Genomic DNA, 20360 nt, shown 5'->3' with positions numbered 1-20360 from the left:
AAAACGGTCAACATGTAAAAGCCCACTCGTGTACATACGAGTGAATGTTGGAGTTGCAGCCCACGAACAAAGAAGAAGAAGATACTCAAGGCTGTGTTACCTTTCAACTCACTGTCAAGATTATGCATTTGTGTGGGTATAAAGACAAATCCTATTATTTTTTGTTCCTAAACTCTTGAGGTTCTGGAGATATTAGTGTGTAAAACATGGTCTCCAGAGGCAGCAATGAAATAATACAAAATGGCTATATTGTCTGTAAAAAAAGATGGGTCAATCAATATTTAAGGAACTGGCTCTATGTGCTGCATTATTTATGCAGATAAGGAATAAGGCAGGCTGTACCACTGATCCTTGGGGCATGCCTGATCGAGTAAGATTGAGGGTCTGACTTCTGGCTGTTCACCACAGCTGATGGAAGCTGCTTAACCATACAGGAGTGGAATCCTGGATGCCACAATGATGGATCTTTTGGTAATACTTTGCCTTTATTGAATGCTCTGTTGAAATCTATTATCACAAAATGTCAGTCCAGGTAGCTGTAACTGGTCTCTCCATTCGCAAAAGTAGTCGTTTCTTTCAGTTTTCACACTTTGAGTATGTAACTACATGATGGGTTTAAAATAAATTTATTTTATTTTGTCTTATCTCTCTCTTTCTACACACACACACATTTCAGCATTGGGGTTGCTTGCATGGGCTAAAAACAAAAACTTACACAACCTTACACAATTAAAAACAAAACAAAAGGGCGATATTTTCTAATTTTCGAAAAGATGGCACACACACGCACGCATGCACACACACACAGACACACAGGTATAGACACAGACACACACAGACACAGTTACACACACACACGCACACTCAGGCTTGGGAATCAAACGACACTGTAATGCACCAAGTAACATGAGAACAGGCAAAATCAAATTAAGCAAACAAGCAAACAAGGAAACACTAAATTCATACAACATATTACATATAACCACTGACACTATAATATCGGGCTTTTGATGGAACCAATCCCAGTCTCGCCAACATCCGCGACGCACGCCCCCGTGAAATGAAATTATTTCAGGTGCCTATGGGTGGAAAAAAAAAGAAGAAGAAGAAGAAAAAAAAGAAGAAAGAACTTGCAGTTGTTTTTAGGCAAGTGCCGGTGCCTGATAAGATTCAATAATCCATCGAACTGTCAACAAAAATCAATCGTCAATTTTCAGAATAATTCAAAAATGAGTAACAAACAGGACAAACCGTTTTTCTAAGATCCCTCAGTGTTTTTCCCCCAAGTCAATCGAACACCCATGAGCCGGTGACCCACGGTGGGCGGAGATAATATTAAACCGCGTCTATCAGTGATAAAAATGGTCTATGACGCATATACGATCTAATAGGCTGTTACTCGTTCAGTAGAAGGTCACCCATCTTTTTGTTAATTTCATTTGAAATGATTGAATGTCGACCGCTTTTCCATCGACAGATCAATTGTACTGATGTAAAATCGTCAATCCGGAGATTAACGACCTTTTGCCATTCGACCTTAAAAGTCAAGGTGTTTCTGAAAGGGGACTATGTTGTTTCAAAAGAGGTGTATGCTATCTAAATGAGACATCATTTCACTGCTCTGACGAATTTCATAAAGTATTAATCACATATTTTGTTTTCTTTAATGTTTGTTTTCAAATTGCTGTGTTCGTTTGCAGTATAGGAACCTTTTTTTTTTTTTTTTTTTTTTTTTTTTTAGATGTAAACAAAACCGAGAAAGAGAAAATAGGATTTACGGGGGGTAACTCACACGTCACTTCTGCTTAGTAACTTTCCAAGTTTAGCTCAAGACTCGGATGTAATCGGCTGTGCAGCGCAGTTGTGTCAAAGCACAAGACTTTTTGTCATTCTGAGGAAGCCCTGCTGTCAGATCATGCACAATTAAAACAGTACAGCGGCAAGTGTTGTTGCATTTTCAGACATTCCAAGGTAATCTCTTGTGCTTTCGGGTCAGGTGTGATTGTGTGAATGGACGTGACTTCACTGGACGTTTTGTAGGTAACCAGAACGCAGACGAGGAAGTAACGTTGAGAGAATGTTAAGTTAAAAATTGATAGAACACCAGTTATGTCAGGAATGACAGTCATGCAGAATCTGTTGTTATAAGTTGTTTGATTTTTTGCAATATCCACAATTTTCCCCCTTAAGACAGAATGAGTACGGACACTGTGTCTGGCAGCCTCAGTCAAAGTCGCTCTGTAAATTAGTGTAATGACGTTGAAGACGTTCAGAGACGAGCCACTTTTGGGCCACACCAAGGAAAAACCATACCCAGAGAGACTGAAGATTTTAAGATTGCCCAGTTTAGAGCACAGACGACAGAGGGGAGACCTGATCGAGGTGTTTAAATACCTCAGTGAGCATTACAACATTGAGAGATCACAGTTTCAGCTATCTGACACCCTGAAGCTTCAAGGCAACTCCATGAATCTGTCGGAGAACAGGTTTTACTTCAACGTCAGTGGGCAACTTTTTCGCTCAGAGAGTGGTTTCAGCATGGGATGGACTTCCAGATCAGCTAGGTGATCACAGTTCCATCAATCGCCGCCTTCAAATGATGCCTTGACAGCCATTGGAAGACCCTGCCAGCTGTGTACGACCCCTAGTACATTCAATAGATTTCAGGGAACTGCTCGCCACTCATGCTTAGCAAAGGCTAACAAGATGGTTGGTATAATCAGGCGTTCCTTCGACTACCTATTTGAAGACCTGTTTGTTCAATTGTTCAAATCCCTGGTTAGACCCATTCTGGAATATGGACATTTGGTCTGGAACCCGCAGTCAAAAACATTGTGCAGAGAGGTGGAAGACGTCCAGCAACGGGCAACGAAACTCATTGGTCATTTGAAGAACAAGCCTTATCATGAAAGACTCGCTTTCCTTAAGCTACCTAGTCTAGAACACAGGAGGCAGTGGGGAGATACGATTGATTGCTATAAATACATACATGGAATCTACAAGACCACAAATCCTGAACTATCACCTGGAGTAAGTAGAGACAGAAAAGGCAACAGTTTAATGCTAAAGAAATCACATTGTAGACTGAAAGTGCGCAGTTCCTTCTTTACTGAGCAAGTCATTAATAAATGGAACGGTTTGCCAGACAGTGTTGTGACTGCCCCAACCATGTCATCTTTCAAGACTAGGTTAGACGCTCATTGGGCCAACTCTTCAAGTATGTATGATCCAGTATGCTATCATTAGGCCACGCATGCTGGTATACTGTATCTAATTGAATGACGAACAGGCCTTCACAGGCATCAAATGTCTGATTCCAGTTCAAGTTCAAGTAAATCAATAGCTTGGGATGTGAACAGGCCTGTAACAAGGCAGCAACCATGTATAAATCAAGTCAAGTCAAGTCAAGAGTAGTGTTCACAACAAGGTGTGTATGTTCACACCGCCAGTCACACAGACCGGGGAAGAAATGTGGATAGCTGTTTTTTTCATTTAGGCCGACAGACCTATCTTGTCTTGCTCTGTTGCATTATTTTGCTGTACAGCATAGTCTGATGACAGAGAGAGAAGGTTTAAGTTGCTCAGAAAGAGTTGATGAATGACCAAAGCCATAAGAACTGAACTGAAAGATGACAGAATTGTAGGAAGTAAAAACTGAGTAGGAACTCAAAAGTAGATAGACAGGTTAGAGACAGGCCAAGGCCGTGAACAAAGTTACTCATCAACGCCTACTCCTGAAGCTTTTTCATTATATGGGATCTACGGCTCCACCTTTCAGTAGAAAGGAGTTTCCTCCGACACAGGACCCAAGAAGTGAGGGCGTTTGGTCACAGGTTTGTCAGGTCGTCTCAGGGTTCCCCAAGGTTCAGTTCTAGGCCCCGCCCTCTTCCTGGCATACATCAACCCCCTGAGCAAAAAATCTAAGCCCAGGTTTGTCTTTTTGCTGATGACACAATCCTCTACCAGCGCATCAGCTGTGCCTCCAGTTGCAGGAAGATCTGAGCATTGTGGAAGAATGGCAGTCAACATGGCTTATTGATGAAGTTAAATATTGACAAATGTCACATTCTCACCATCTCCAGGAAGAGAAATTCAGTCCTGGCCAGTTACAAATTTTATGGTCAGTTGCTTTCAAGAGTAAACAGTGTTAAGTATCTGAGGCTGAAGTGTTTCTGTTGAGTACATCAAAACTGACTGGATTTTAGAATGAATATATATTTTCTTTGATTCAAAGATGCTGAAGAAAACTTCTCAAGGCATTTATTTGTAATCTTATTGAATGCTCAACAGCAAAGATAATGATTTTTTGCCTTTGTCATTAGATATATTTTCCTGTATTTCCACCTAACATGGTAGTAAATATGAATCCAAGATAACACTAACATTAACTATATTCATTGTTTCCATTTTCACACTGACACATTCCATTTTTTTCCCAACATAATTCTGTTCTGAACATAATTATTTTATTCTTACTCTAATTATAGCATAGATCCTCAGCTTCTTGCAACAAATTAATAGTCAAGCTGTGTTTGCAGACCACCTGGTGTGTTTGAAGTCAGAATTTCATCGTCGGTGAAAGTTGATTTTTAACATCAACTTGGAAGTAAGTTTTAACAAAGATTTCAGAATCATTTATATCATTTGCTAATTGGTCAGTGAAAAGTGAAAATTAAGAGTGTTGGACTTGATCAACAACCCTGTCTCACACTAACAGCTAGGGCGGTCAAAATACCCCTGAAAATTCTCTGCTTAAATGTGAAAAAGGAAAAAGGAGACTACACACACACACACACACACACACACACACACACACACACATCTCTCTCTCTCTCTCTCTACTTCCTGGTATGTTGTGACTTGATTCAAATTATGTATTCATCTTCCTCATTGAAATTAATTCTACATTGTGCAGTTTTCTGTACAGTCCTCACTAGCACTGAATACTGTTTGAAAAAGTATGTATAACATACACATATATTACATCTCTTTCTCTTTCTCTATCTCAGTGTCTCTCTCTCAGTCTCTTTTGTCTCTCGGTTTCTCTATCTCTCTTTGTTTTTTTTAACTTTGGAGTGGAAAGTTTGAAGTGGTGGCTCGTTTTAATTGGTTGTTTTTTTCTTTTTATCCTTGTAGTAGTTATTGACGCGGCGATAGCCTTGAGATGGCCTTAGTGGTCGGTGAGGCTCTAAGCACCATAATTTCATTTCATTTCATTTCATTTCATCTCTCTTTGTCTCTGTCTCTCTCTGTTTATATATATAATATGAATTATATATATATATATATTTTTTTTTTAAATTTATTTATTTATTTTATTTTCTGATTTCAGATGAAGATGTCACTGTTCAACGACTGTCAGATTGCTCTGGACCTTGGCTACAGCGTTGGGTTCAAAAAGAAAGTGGAGCTGAGGAAGACCATTGTTGAACATGGTGGTATTGTGTCCTACATTGTCACAAAAAAGGTGTGAGACAATAGGGGTGATAGTTTCAATGCAGTTCACTACTGTTAATGTTGTATTTCTCTCAGAGCAATGATGAATTACTTTTTTGACACTACAGATTTCTCTGGCTTTTTTTTATGTATTTTGTTTGGCTCTGAAAAAATGTTTTTTTTCCCCTTTTTTTTTACAATTTTTGGATGATAAATTAAGTGGAATGGTTGACATCCTCAGCACGGCCTAATCTTACTTGCCCAAGAGAGCTAAATGCTTAAAAAATGTGTCATGAACTGTGTTTTGTAGGCTTATCTTAATGTGTGTGTGTGTGTGTGTGTGTGTGTGTGTGTGTGTGTGACAGTTTTGTGTTTAATGCAGTTGGGAATTTGTGTAGTTGGGCATTTCTGATATTACCTTTTGTGGTTGGCAGGACTATAAGGAACGATAAAAATGATAGTAATAGAATTTTGCCTTTTGTTGCCATGGGATTTTTTTTACATGTGCTAAGTGCATGCTCAACATGGGACCTCAGTTTATCGTCTCTTCCAAATGACTATTTTCTGTAATACAAACTAAAATTAATTATTAAAAAAGTTTTGACACTGTTGTCTCAGTCTCTCTTTATCTCTCTCTCTCTCTCTCTCTCTCTCTCTCTCTCTCTCTCTCACTCTCTCACACCTACTAACTCACACAAACATGCATCTTCTCCCTTGCACACACATACATTTTTGCATAAAATCAATTTGAATCACTACTTTTGCTCATTGATACAAGTTTGACAAAAAGATTTTCAAAGATTAGTTTCTTTCTTTCTTCTTTTTGTATAATTTTTTTTTTTTTTTTTAAATATTTTTTACAGCGTAAAGAATATTTCAGTGAATTATTTTTTGATACTACAACCTATACAAAATCACAAAAAAGGCAAAAGATGTTAGACTGTAGAAAGGAAAAAGAAAAAAAAAAAAAAAAAAAAAAAAGAAGAAAGACAAGTTAAAACACAACTGAACTTGTCTCTTTCCAGAGTTCATTTGTGGTGGCAAGCGACCCAGAAAAATGCGACGTGTCTTCCAAGTGTCGCATGGCAGTGAAGTATGGTCTGCCGGTGGTGAGCCTGGACTACATTTGGGACTGTGTGCGTGCCAGCAAAAGGCTGTGTGTGGACCGCTACACCATCGGCGGGAAGAGCAGAGCTCTGGACTTCCGCTCTGGAAAAATCTCAGGTACTGTTTATTTTGGTGCTAATTTTATTTCATTTTATTTCTATATACATATGTATAAATCAAAAGAATGTACGTGTGTATTTATGGAAATACTGACAGCAAGAGTAAAAGAAAAAATTGTATGTGTATATTTATGGAAATATTAACAGCATTTATACAATGAATATACACCATTCTTTTTCGTTCCTTTTTGTTTGCTCAGTATCAACCTCTTTCTTTTTTTTTTACAACAATAATGGTATATATATGTAAAGATCTTAACTTTTCATTCAGTTACACTGTTATTATGGCATGGATACCCCCCCCCCATCCCCCCCACAACCCAGAACCCCCCTCCCCAAACAACAACAAAAAACAACAACAAACACACAGAAAACAAAAACAAAAAACAAACAAAACAACAACAACAACAAACACACAGAAAACAAAAACAAAAAACAAACAAAACAACAACAACAACAACAAAACAAAACAAAACAAAAAACACACCAACAAACAAACAACAACAAAAAAAAAGTAAGAAAAACAGATTAGATTGGTAACATTTTCATGGTTGAGTATCCCACAACATAGTTTTACTTAATTTTACTTTAAAAAAAAAAGAAAAAAAAGTATCATACATCATTTTCTTTCTTTTTCTTTTTCCCTGTAGCATCAGACTCAAACAAGACTTCAAAGAAAGTGAGCCGCTTCAGATCAAAGACTACATTCAACATACGCAGTGTACCTGTCTGGGTCCCAGGACAGCCTGACATTCCGGACTTTGATGAAGACAACTACGAAGTGGCAAAATATGTTGTGTTTGAGGTAAATGGACATGGCATGGCAGCTGTTTCAGACAGGTTCATGTTGTGGTTGTGATGAAGAAGCACATCTTGAATAATCCATTGTGTTGGAAGTCAGCGGTATTTAACTTTGAGGTGGACAGAAATGTGTTTGTTCATGGAGTCAAATCGAGAGTTTTGAGCCAGTTCAGATCCATGGTATTTTTGTCATGTTTATTCACTGAGTTCTTTTTTTGTCATTTGTTTGTAATCATCCACACCCCCAAAAAAGGTGAACGGGAATCGAGTTTTGAAATCTGGAGGTGTGGATAAATAGAATGTGTTGGGGATATGGAGAAATATGTCGTGTTTGAAGGAGAAAGAAATGGTCTCCTGTTTGAAGAAGAAGCAATGTCATATTTGCAAGAGAGAGGCATGCATGTTGGTCGGACTTTGTGTTTGCTCTGTGAAGCTAATGCATATGTTGCCTTTGTGTCAGTAAACATGGCAACAGTTTCTCTTTTGGAGATATTAAAGTATTCTTGTAACTTTTGTTGTTCAGGGTGTGAAGAAGAAACAGGATGTGGGCAGTTTCTACTGCCTGGAAATCCATGTGGCCTCCAGAAGTGCTGGTCATCAGGACTCCAGTGCTCCCAAGTATCGTCTCTTCTCCCAGTATGGAAAACTGCAGGATGCACTGGTTAGTGTATGGTGTATGTGTGTCTGTGTGTGTGTTTGTATGTGTGTATGGGGGTGAATAGGTAGGTGAGTGGGTTAGGGGTGTGTGTGTGTGTGTGTGTGTGTGTGTGTGTGTGTGTGTGTGTTTCCTTCTTTTTTTTTCTGTCTGCAAGTTTATTTGTTTTTTCAAAATTTTAACAGGGACAACCCTTGTGTTGCTGTAGGTTCTTTTGCATGTTGCACAAGGGACTTTGGTTTACCATCTCATCTGAAAGACTGGTACCCAGACCATCACACAAGGTCCGTAAGAGGGACTTTGAACCCATGGACACATGCTTCCATTTAGAATAGAATAGAATAGAATATGTCTTTGTTACCAAGTGTACCAGGGTCACAAGGAATATTGGGGGGGATAGTACATAACAAGATACGAACATAAATCGAAAATCATACACAAACACAGATACAGTAGAAATTAGGATACATACAAGTGCATATCAATATAAAAACTTGTGCATACTCACACATGCATGCACTGCACACACACACACACACACACACACACACACGCACATACACACACACACACACACACACACACACAAACTCTCTCTCTCACACACACACACGTTTGAACAGAAGCTGCATATTACATGTGGATGGGGCTGATGACTAGGTCTTCAGGTAGATGGTTGTTGGGTGCACAATTCTATTTATCTATTTATTCTATTTATGGCGCATAACGACTGCTGGGCCACCACTCTGCTACTGTTGAACTGTTTCATTTTTTGTTCGTTTTTTTTTGTTTTTTGTTTTTTATTGTTGAGAAATCAGTGGATGCGTAAAATTTCTGCAAATGAGCAGGATAGTCTCAGCATCCTTGGAAGGTTCTTTCCCTTTTTTTTTTTTTTTTTTTTTTGTTCTCTCTTTTTTTTTTCTTTCTTTTTGTTCCTTCCATCATCATTTTTCTCCTTTCTGTTCTTTTCTTTCTCTTTCTTTTTTTTTTTCTCTCATCTCTTTATTCTGCCTTTTCTCTCTCTCTCTCTCTCTCTCTCTCTCTCTCTCTCTCTCTTTCTTCCCCCTGTAATCTGTCTTCTTACTATTGTCATGCTCAAACATTGTCAAGGTCATGCAACATATAAAATCACATACAGGGTAGTTTCATGCACAATGTCTGAAAGAGGCGAGGTAGACACGATGTCATTCTCTCTCTCTCTTTCTCTCTCTGTGGAGGCATTAGCTTTACGGAACGCCTTTAAATGTACACATTTAAATTGACCACTTAGTTTTTTTTATGGATCCGTATAAGTGCTCACATTTTTTGTTCGTTTGTTTTACTTTCTTCTGCAGGCCGGCAACGCATGCACTACAGAACTGCGATATGTGACGTCTGCCGATCAGGCTGTGACAGGGTACAGCACTCTGTACAAAGAGCAGGTCACTTTGCACAAGATGAAAGCGGTGGACGGCATATCCCTCAGGAATGTTGGATCCAAAAAGCTGCAACAGGTAATTTCAGTGTTTAATAATAATAGTAATGGATACTTATATAGCACACTATCCAGAAATCTGCTCTAGGTGCTTTACAAAAACGCTTTGTTAACATAAAACATTACATCTAAGTTACATACACACACCAAAATGTGACCGCACACACACACACACACACACATACACACACACACGCACACACGCACACACGCACTGCATACATACATTTTAACAATACATGTGTATCTAACAGCTACCCTAACACATACACACACATAGGCAGGCACAAACTTACATAAACTCACGCACACACAATACACATTCATATACATGCATGTAGTTATGTACACATACATATGTATTCACACATAGTCAAGCACAGCTAACGCAAAGGAAGTGGACCTGCCACAACTGAACTTACTGCTGAGGGAAAAGGTGGGTTTTGAGACTAGGTTTAAAAGATGCGAGGGAATCGGAATGACGGAGGTTATCAGGGAGCTTGTTACATGTCTTCGGCGATTGAAAAGAAAGTGTTTCAGCGCAAATTTTGTGTATCTGTGTATCTTTTATATAGAGACAGATTGAGTGCGATGTATCCTCACTTGTATTTTGTTTAATTTATTTTTTACTCATAAGAAACAAACAAAAAAATTATTGAAAGCTATTGTGATTTGAAATTAACATTCATCAGTTCATCATCATTATGATTATTATTATCATGATCGTCATCAGTAGTCTGTCACTCAGCCAGTTCTGCCGGTTAGTAGTCTTCCATCATCAGTTCTCATCATCGTTGTTGTTGTTGTTGCTGTTACTGTTGTTATTAGAAACGCGTGTGTGTGTGTGTGTGTGTGTGTGTGCGCACGCGTGCGCATGTGTGCATGTTTTGAAAGATTCTTTTTTTTTCTGTTCAGGATTGTGGTTCTGGGCTTTTGGTTTTGTGGCAGTGGGCTTTTGGTTTACCAATGAAACTGATGAACAGTCCATGGATTTTGTGTCGTTGTGAATTGAGGCATGGTGCAGACAGTTTCTCAAAGAGATCCCTGTTCTGTTCAGACAGAAACTGTCCAGTTGGACAAGTCACCGGTTCACGCACTTTACTGTTGTTTGATCAAGATCTGTTTTATTTTTATTTCATCATTTTTATTTAAAAGCATTATGTTGTGTACCATATATGGATTGGTTCACGCACTTCGACACCTCCTTAAAACTGAACCTAAAACTTTTAGCCATGAGTCTGTAAAGTCAGGTTCTTTATTTTCTGTTTAACTGAACATTGCAGATTCTCTCTGTCCTGGAGAGTGAGGTTGGAGAAGCCTCTCCGGCAGTGTCGGAGATTGTGGAACACATCTGGAGAGAGGCAGTGGGAGAGGTTGAAACAGTTCTGCAGATTCCTGTCACATCTGTGAAACTTGACCAGGTATTGGCTTTCTTGTACAAAATGATGCTTTGATTCGTATTTGTCATGGAGTATTATCTAAGGTGTTTGTGTGTGTGTGTGTGTGTGTGTGTGTGTGTGTGTTGTGTCTTTTGTGTGTGTTTTAGTGTGTGTGTCTGTGCATGTGCGTGTGTGTGTGTGTATGTGTTCGTTAGCACGTGTTGTGTGTGTGTTTTGTGTGTGTTAGTGTGTGTGCGCTTGTGTGTGTGTGACATTGATATTCAGAAATTATACATACAAACATGATGCGATGATGGGTGTAATTTATTATTATTGTTTCATTTTCAGTTATCACCTTTCAGAAGCATAGGTGACAGATCAAGGCCACAAATTCCTTGTTGAAAACTTTAGTGATAAATTTTGAATGCTCAGAAAAAAACATTTTGAAATATTTTGTTATTTTTTTACTTCAACCTTGTAAATGTGCAATAATTAATCTTGATGGTCTCAGGTTTATGTATGTACTATTCCTGCAAGTACACCTTTCATCAGGGTTTAACAAACCAATTCATGAATAATTAACGATGTTGTTGAGATTTTTCTTTTCTCTTTGATTGTACATGCATGAAAGTTTTCTTGAAACGTTACCTTCCTTGAAAGTTTATCAAGTGCACAAATAAAAGCCTAAAAATACCCATCAAAGTTAAGAGAAAAAAACAACAACAACCGGTTAAGGTTCCCAAGCCTTTTACAGCTATAGGGGCTGGGCATAAGAAGGCGGGACTAAATTCTCTCCATCCACTGCTTTTACCTTCCCCTGCTGAAGTCTGGGACCTGTTCAGAACCTTGGTTAAGTCGTCAGTTTGCCCATAATTTATTCTCATTAATTACTTACCTGCTAACGGCCTTGCCATTTTACAGTCCCTTGGTCCGTTTTACCTGTTTTGGAACAGTTTTATTGTTGGTTTAGTTTGACTTTTTTTTTTTTTAACTTCAGAAAAACCCTGGGCTGTCTCAACATGCATCAAGACAGATTTACATTGTTAGACTTTATACAGACAGAAAATACGAAAAAACTTAGCCGTATGAAGAGCACAGGAACAGGAGTCATGATGGCTGCCGGGAAAAAGAGGGCGCTAGCCAGCGGGACAAAGGGGAGGTTACCTACTTCCGGGAGGTTATCGGCCGTAGTTACTTTTGTTTTCTCCGCATAGGCGGATAGTAGTTTGCACAGGACAGGAATGTCAGACTCTTGCTGGAGTCTGCACTAGTTGGGTCACGGTTAGTATGTTATTTAAACGTAATTTTAGATAGAAAATTTCCATTTTGACTTCATAAGACTTTGAGCTGTGGCTACAGGGCCAACAGAGAAGGACTGCTGTTCTGCACTGCAGCTGCCTGCTCAGTCACCCTTTCACTGAAAAAGAAGCGTGGAGTGCAGCCTTGTCAGGAAGTTCCAAACTTAAAATGGACCTCCATAGTTGCATTGTCCTCCTCTTCCTCCCTCATCATCAGTATAATAAATTCAGTACAAAAATCAAAAGGGAAAAAAAATGGAGAGAGAGCATTTCCACTTGTCCGCCTGAAGGTTAAATGCACAACCAGATAGGTATTGCATTTCTAGTCCTGATCTGAGCGAACGTATGACATAGATGGGTGGGGTATTTCTAGTCCTGATCTGAGTGAACTTATGACATAGATGGGTGGGGTATTTCTGGTCCTGATCTGAGCGAACTTATGACATAGATGGGTGGGGTATTTCTAGTCCTGATCGACATGGATGGGTGGGGTATTTCTAGTTCTGATCTGAGAGAACTTATGACATAGATGGGTGGGGTATTTCTAGTCCTGATCTGAGTGAACTTATGACATAGATGGGTGGGGTATTTCTAGTCCTGATCTGAGCGAACTTATGACATAGATGGGTGGGGTATTTCTGGTCCTGATCTGAGAGAACTTATGACACAGGTGAGTGGGGTATTTCTAGTCCTGATCTGAGCAAACTTATGACATAGATGGGTGGGGTATTTCTAGTCCTGATCTGAGCAAACTTATGATATAGATGAGTGGGGTATTTCTATTCCTGATCTGAGTGAACTTATGACAGATGGGTGGGGTATTTCTAGTCCTGATCTGAGCGAACTTATGATGTCGATGGGTGGGGTATTTCTAGTCCTGAGGCTGATCTGAGCAAACTTATGACAATCGATTGATTCACTATGGAACTAAAGGTAGAGAAGGCCGAAGCCCTGCTGATGAAGATTCGAGACGGGCTGAAGAACAGTGAGGACGTCACCGACATTCTGACGGAGTTCTACACCACGCTGCCGCACAGGGAGGAGTCTGAGCAATCTGTGAAGTCTTCCACGTCATGGCTGTCCAGGAAACAGGATCTGTGTCAGGTGGGTGCACCTCTGAGGGTTTTTTTTTTTTTTTTAATTAAAATTTTTTTTTCACAGATCGATATACTTTACTCGGTATCTGCTTTAAAGTTTCAGTTAAAAAACCCCACCAAAACTGAATCCCCACCTCCCACATCCCCCCAAACACCATCAACATCACTTTTGTTGATTGTGGAAAACTTATTTACAAGTATGTCACATTTACTGGACTTTGACCAAATCTCGATGTCACAATTTGTTCTAGTTAAAAAAAACAACAAAAACCAATGAATTTCCATATATTATTAGGATTTTCTTGTATAATATTCTTGGCTCAGTATGTCAGATAACGTTACGAACGTTCAAACTGACCTCACAAACAGTGCTCAATAGTTACATCTGCATGTCTGACCTTTAGGAAAGGTCTCTTTCCTCACAAAATCGAGGTCCGTTGCAGTAGAGGAAAGGAGATATTCCAGATAATTTCATCAAGAACAATGACGGGCACAGTAGCCGAATGGTTAAAGTGTTGGACTTTCAATCTAAGGGTCCCGGGTTCAAATCTCGGTAAAGGTGCATGGTAGGTAAAGGGTGGAGATTTCCCAGGTCAACATATACGTGCAAACCTGCTAGTGCCTATACCCCCTTCATGTGTATATACAAGCAGAAGATCAAATACGTACGTTAAAGATCCTGTAATCCATGTCAGCGTTCGGTGGGTTATGGAAACAAGAACATACCCTGCATGCACACACACCCAGAAACGGAGTATGGCTGCCTACATGGCGGGACAAAAACAGTCATACACGTAAAAGCCCACTTGTGTACATACGAGTGAACATGGGAGTTGCAGCCCATGAACGAAGAAGAAGAAGAAGATCTAGAACATTATTTGTCTCTCTTTCTTCATTTGCTTTTTTCGTTGTTTTTTTTTTTACTTTCTTACTTCCTTTCTTTATTTGTCTTCTTGTTCTTGTTCTTCTCTTCCTCCTCAGGATGCTCCTCTGTTATTCCGGCATTACGGAGGGTTCTGAGTGGTTCGTTTGCTTGCCACCGACTGGGGTTTTTACTCTGATGGTTCATTCGTCTTTGCCTATGGGTGTGAGAGTGTCTATGAATGATTGTATGTTTGTTGCTTTTGTGATGCTCTGTTCGTCTCTATATAAGGATGTAAGAGCATCCATGAACAATGTGTGTTGTTGATGTAATGTTCTGTACTTTTTCACTTGGGGGTGTTAATCTCTGCGCTTGGGTGTGAGAATATCTGTGAAATCTTTGTGCATGTGCGCTTGTCTGTTCGTCTCGACATTAGGGTGTCATTCATCTCGGCATGAGGGTGTTATAGCGTGCATGAGTGATTGTGTATGTGTGTTGATAATGGGATGGTTCATTCACCTCTCAGCGAGCGTGTGAGAATGTCTATGAAGAGTTGTTTGTTTTGTTAACTCATTATACCCCATAGCTACATGCCTGCTACAACTCCCATGGACCAGCACTACATAAGACCACTGCAGAAAAAACAGGGTGGTTCACTATAACAGCGAAAATAGATGGAAAATTGTTTCGTTTTCATGCTTCCGGAATCCGTAAGCAGTTCAGTTCAGAATGCCAACTGCACCAAGCGAGAATGAATGAAATCAGAATAGTGTGTTGGTATGAGAATACTCGTGCCTGGTCCACAGGGGAGGCAATCATAGCTTGAGTTAAATCGTACCTGGAGTAGAATGAGTTAATATGATGCTCAGTTAATCTCTGCTTAAGGGTGTGAGAATATCCATAAATATGTGCGTGTGTGTGTGTGTGTGTGTGTGTGTGTGTGTGCACGAGTGCTTGCATGCGTGTGTGTGTGTGCGTGCGTGCGTGCATGTGTGCGTGCGTGTGTGCATGAGCGTGTGTGTGTATGTGTGTTGTAAATGTGAGCATGTGTTACCAGAGGTGTCCTGTTCTCTGCACAGCTGATGAAATACATGATCTCCGTGAGCGAGGCCACCTCATGGTGTGTGTGTGTGTGTGTGTGTGTGTGTTACCTGTGTGAGCGTGTGTTACCTGAGGTGTCCCATTCTCTCTGCACAGCTGATCAAAGACATGATCTCCGTGAGTGAAGCCAACTCATGGTGTGTGTGTGTGTGTGTTTGTGTGTGTGTGTGTGTGTGTGTGTGTGTGTGTGTGTGTTACCTGTGTGAGAGTGTGTTACCTGAGATGTCCCATTCTCTCTGCACAGCTGATCAAAGACATGATCACCGTGAGTGAAGCCAACTCATGGTGTGTGTGTGTGTGTGTGTGTGTGTGTGTGTGTGTGTGTGTGTGTGTGTGTGTGTGTGTTACCTGTGTGAGAGTGTGTTACCTGAGGTGTCCCATTCTCTCTGCACAGCTGATCAAAGACATGATCACCGTGAGTGAAGCCAACTCATGGTGTGTGTGTGTGTGTGTGTGTGTGTGTGTGTGTGTGTGTGTGTGTGTGTGTTACCTGTGTGAGAGTGTGTTACCTGAGGTGTCCCATTCTCTCTGCACAGCTGATCAAAGACATGATCTCCGTGAGTGAAGCCAACTCATGGTGTGTGTGTGTGTGTGTGTGTGTGTGTGTGTGTGTGTGTGTGTTACCTGTGTGAGAGTGTGTTACCTGAGGTGTCCCATTCTCTCTGCACAGCTGATCAAAGACATGATCACCGTGAGTGAAGCCAACTCATGGTGTGTGTGTGTGTGTGTGTGTGTGTGTGTGTGTGTGTGTGTTACCTGTGTGAGAGTGTGTTACCTGAGGTGTCCCATTCTCTCTGCACAGCTGATCAAAGACATGGTCTCCGTGAGTGAAGCCAACTCATGGTGTGTGTGTGTGTGTGTGTGTGTGTGTGTGTGTGTGTGTGTGTGTGTTACCTGTGTGAGAGTGTGTTACCTGAGATGTCCCATTCTCTCTGCACAGCTGATCAAAGACATGATATCTGTGAGCGAGGCCACCTCATGGTCCACGCGCCCAGGCGTGCAGGCCAAGTACCGCGCTCTCCGGTGTAACATCTCCTTCGTGGACCCAGCCACCTGTGAGCACAAGAGTGTCAGCGAGGACATTCTCTCCTCTGTTGACAGGTTAGTGTGGTGTGTGTGTGTGTGTGTGTGTTGTTGATGTTTAATGATGTTTGATAAATGACAAGCATCCAAATGTCAGCTGTCAGTCAGCTCTACCCAGGTGGGCAGCATGTTGTGCAAATGATTCCGTGTTTGTAAAGCGTTTAGAGCTTGGTCTCCAACTGAGGATATTGCTATATAAGTACTCATATCATCATCATCATCATCTTCATTTTCCCAATGGAGTCTATTGTTAGAACGAATTGAAATGCATAAAAATCACTTCATTGCTGGATGTTCATGCTCATTTTAGTATCTTGGATTGTTTCTGTTAATTCTTGTTTGATTTACTGTGCAAGTGTATGTGTGTGAGTGTGTGTGAATGTATATGTGCATTCATGCGTGCGTGTGTGACTGCATCTGTATGTCCATATTTAACATACAGATGCTTTCATTTGTGATAGCATCTCTATGTCCCTATTAACATATAGATGCTTGCATTTGATTGATTGATAGTTTACTAATGACGCTGTACCTAAAAGCAAATTGTTGCAGGAACATTCAGCTGAATATCACCAATATCTATGCCGTACAACGTCCCATTGAAGATCAGGGGTTCCGACATGATCTTCACAACAAGCGGCAGCTCTTCCACTCTTCAAAGGTGGAGAATTTTCTTGGCATTTTGTCCAGGTAAGTTTATTTTGGACACATACAGAGCATTTAATGACAATGTAACAAACTACTTCTTCTTTGTTTGTGGGCTGCAACTTCCATGTTCACTCGTATGTATACGAGTGGGCTTTTATGTGTATAACCGTTTTTACCCTGTCATGTAGGCAGCCATACTCCATTTTCAGGGGTGTACATGCTGGGTATTTTCTTGTTTCCATAACCCGCTGAATGCTGATATGGATTACAGGATCTTAAACGTGAGTATTTGATCTTCTGCTTGCGTATACACATGAAGGAGGTTCAGGCACAAACAGGTCTGCAGATACTGAGATTCGAACCCAGGACCCTGAGATTGAAAGTCCAACACTTTAACCACTTGGCTATTGTGCCCGTCAGAATAACAAAATATCACATCAAAAGGACATCATAAAAGTATATATATATATATAAAAAGAAATGCATCAACAACGATAACAGTGGAAAACAATTGTGCAGCAAATTTGACAAAAGAAGTGTGGCCGAGAAGAATCAGACAATGTTTGATTCCATTTAAAAAAAAACAGAAAAATATTGAACAAACATGGGTGCATCTGTTTGCATCTCATGTAATTTTCAGAGATGCCAGAAGGCATGTAGGAAAGGCCGTTTCTCAGAACTTCTTTCACAGTCTTGCAGGCCTCAACTGATCTATATTCTGTGAAATCATGGACATTGGCACTCCTGTGAATGAACATGTTTCTTTGTCTGCATTTTTGCAGACTTGTCCAGGTAAATTCATTTGTCACCCTAGCTGTGCCACTTGGACTGCCTTTCTTGTATCTTTCTGATACGGTGTGAACGGCTTTGTGTTTCACATTCACTGAAGACACTGATGCATTAAAAGACTGTGTCATGTTTTATGGGAAGTTCATGAGCAAAATCATGACTGGTTAACATGCGTAAGTATTAAGCTTTTCTTTTCACATGTTTTTTAATTTCGAATAATGGATGTTAAGTGGGCTTTATTTGTTCTTTTTAAAGAACAACAGTATTCACATGTTTATAACATTGTGCATGAGAAGTATCTAGTTCATTTACTCTAACTTTATCCTTTGTTTTGAACATCTTGGGGAAAAAGAAGGAAAGCTGGAAAGGACCGAGTAAGGGCACAAACATGTTTTCATATTGGTATTATTCTATGCTTTCTAGCAGAGCGTCAGAAAAATGAAATCCACAAACATATATACTTCGTTGCAATCTTCTTCTTGGCATTCATGGGCTGCAGCTCTCACATTCACGTGTGGGCTTTTATGTGTGTCCTGTAGGCAGCCACACTCCATTTTCTTGGATATGTGCATGCTGGGTATGTTCTTGTTCTTGTTTCCCATAACCAACAGAATTCTGACATGGATTACATGATCTTTAACATGTGCATTTGCATATACATAGGGGGTTCAGGCATTAGCAGGTATGCACATATTTTGATTGTGCAAGGCAAGGCAAGGCAAGGCAAGGCAAGGGAAGAAGTGTATTTCAAGTACCCCCTGAGGACATAGAAACATCTTTAACACACGCTAACAAACAAAAAGAGTGGAAAAATCTCCACCCTGTTTTTTTTTTTTTTTTTTTTTCCATGTGCGCTGTGTGCATGCTACACATAGGACCTTAGTTGATTGTCTCATCTGAATGACTAGCAACCAGGCCACCACTATAGTGAAGGGGGAGAAAATACAGGCAAATGTGGGACTTGATCCCCTGCACTCAGATTCTTTCACTTCCTTGGCGGACACATTCCCACCAGGCCACTGCTCCACTCCACTCGTCTTGTCGTGTATGGTCGCATCTCATCTCGTCTCTTCTCACCGGTTCTTATCGTACGTCATCTTATGTTCTTGTCTTATGATGGGTGCAATAGCCGAGTGGTTAAAGCGTTGGACTTTCAGTCTGAGGGTCCCGGGTTCGAATCACGGTGACGGCGCCTGGTGGGTAAAGGGTGGAGATTTTTACGATCTCCCAGGTCAACACATGTGCAGACCTGTTAGTGCCTGAACCCCCTTCGTGTCTGTATGCAAGCAGAAGATCAAATACGCACGTTAAAGATCCTGTAATCCATGTCAGCGTTCGGTGGGTTATGGAAACAAGAACATACCCAGCATGCACACCCCCGAAAGCGGAGTATGGCAGCCTACATGGCGGGGTAAAAATGGTCATACACGTAAATGCCCACTCGTGTGCATATGAGTGAACGTGGAGGTTGCAGCCCACAAACGAAGAAGTTCTTGTCTTACCTCGTCTTGTCTGTGCTCTGTTTCCTCAGAGGTCTGCTGCTGCCCAAAGTTGTGGTGGATGACCATGGAGGGACACGTTCTGATGCAGGAATGCTGGGAAGTGGCATCTATTTTGCCAGTGCTGCCAGGTAGGGAGATGTATGCTTCGGGGGGGATTTATACGTGTGATAATGACGTCATGATGGTTGCCGTGGCAGAGTCGGTTAGGTGTTGGTTTTGTTCCTAATGCATGCTTTTTTTGTTTTGTTTCTAAATTGAGGTTTTCTTTTTTTTTTCTTTTTTTTTCCCCCAAAAATCAGTTTAATTACACATACTTAACCATGATCCAACTAGTGCAGACTCTGGCAGGGGTCTGACATTCCTGTCCTGTGCAAACTACTGTCCGCCTATGCGGACAGGGAGAACAGGAAGCGGGGAGGACGGGAGGGTCTTAAATTAGTGGGTCATGGTTAAGTATGTGTAATTAAAAGGAAATTTTCTTCCTAAAATTACGTTTAAGTAACATACCGTGACCCATATTTAAGACCCTCCCATTCCTCCCTGCTTTCTGTTCTCCCTGCAGGCTGTGCTGGTTGTGACAAATTGCCGTAAAAAGAGAGCGCTAGTCAGGGATGCACAGGGGAGGTAACCTACTTCGGGAGGTTATCCGCCGTAGCTGTTTTCGTTTTCTCCGCATAGGCGGGTAGTAGTTTGCACAGGACAGGAATCAGACCCCTGCCGGAGTCTGCACTAGTGGGTCGCGGTAAGCATGTTACTTAAACATAAATTTAGGAAGAAAATTTCCTTTATGTGTAATTTTGCTTTCATAATGAAAGTGTGGTGAAATCAAGCGTTGGACCTCTGACCCAATGTTCATCGGTGATCAGGGTTCGATGCCCCGTTTCGGATATTACCTCTGGCCCAATGTTCATCAGTGATCAGGGTTCGATGCCCCGTTTCGGATATTACCTCTGGCCCAATGTTCATCGGTGATCAGGGTTCGATGCCCCGTTTCGGATATTACCTCTGG

At 40.7% G+C, this 20360-nt stretch overlaps 2 protein-coding genes across 7 annotated transcripts in view; one reads left to right on the top strand and one right to left on the bottom strand.

Moving 5' to 3' along the window:
• The window catches only part of LOC143282719 (unconventional myosin-VI-like), a 54824-nt gene extending 53490 nt beyond the window's left edge, over positions 1-1334 (bottom strand). Inside the window, exon 1 of the mRNA XM_076588439.1 lies at positions 1252-1334. The gene's annotated coding sequence lies outside the window, so the exon portion shown is untranslated. The remainder of the gene's footprint in view (positions 1-1251) is intronic.
• Positions 1335-1836: 502 nt separating this feature from the next.
• LOC143282718 (protein mono-ADP-ribosyltransferase PARP4-like) overlaps positions 1837-20360 on the top strand; it is a 91127-nt gene continuing 72603 nt past the window's right edge. For all 6 annotated transcript variants that reach the window (XR_013055297.1, XR_013055296.1, XM_076588437.1 and 3 more), the window contains exons 1-11: positions 1837-1971; positions 5333-5467; positions 6462-6660; positions 7313-7467; positions 7987-8124; positions 9453-9611; positions 10876-11013; positions 13203-13373; positions 16270-16430; positions 16965-17102; positions 19381-19479. Coding sequence is in view for 4 of the 6 variants with exons in the window: in XM_076588437.1 (XP_076444552.1) it covers positions 5333-5467; positions 6462-6660; positions 7313-7467; positions 7987-8124; positions 9453-9611; positions 10876-11013; positions 13203-13373; positions 16270-16430; positions 16965-17102; positions 19381-19479 (1493 nt within the window). In the remaining 2 variants the exon portion in view is untranslated. The remainder of the gene's footprint in view (positions 1972-5332; positions 5468-6461; positions 6661-7312; positions 7468-7986; positions 8125-9452; positions 9612-10875; positions 11014-13202; positions 13374-16269; positions 16431-16964; positions 17103-19380; positions 19480-20360) is intronic.

Source organism: Babylonia areolata, chromosome 6 (assembly GCF_041734735.1).
Source record: "Babylonia areolata isolate BAREFJ2019XMU chromosome 6, ASM4173473v1, whole genome shotgun sequence".
Taxonomy (NCBI): domain Eukaryota; kingdom Metazoa; phylum Mollusca; class Gastropoda; order Neogastropoda; family Buccinidae; genus Babylonia; species Babylonia areolata.
This window is presented reverse-complemented; position numbering and strand designations above follow the sequence as displayed.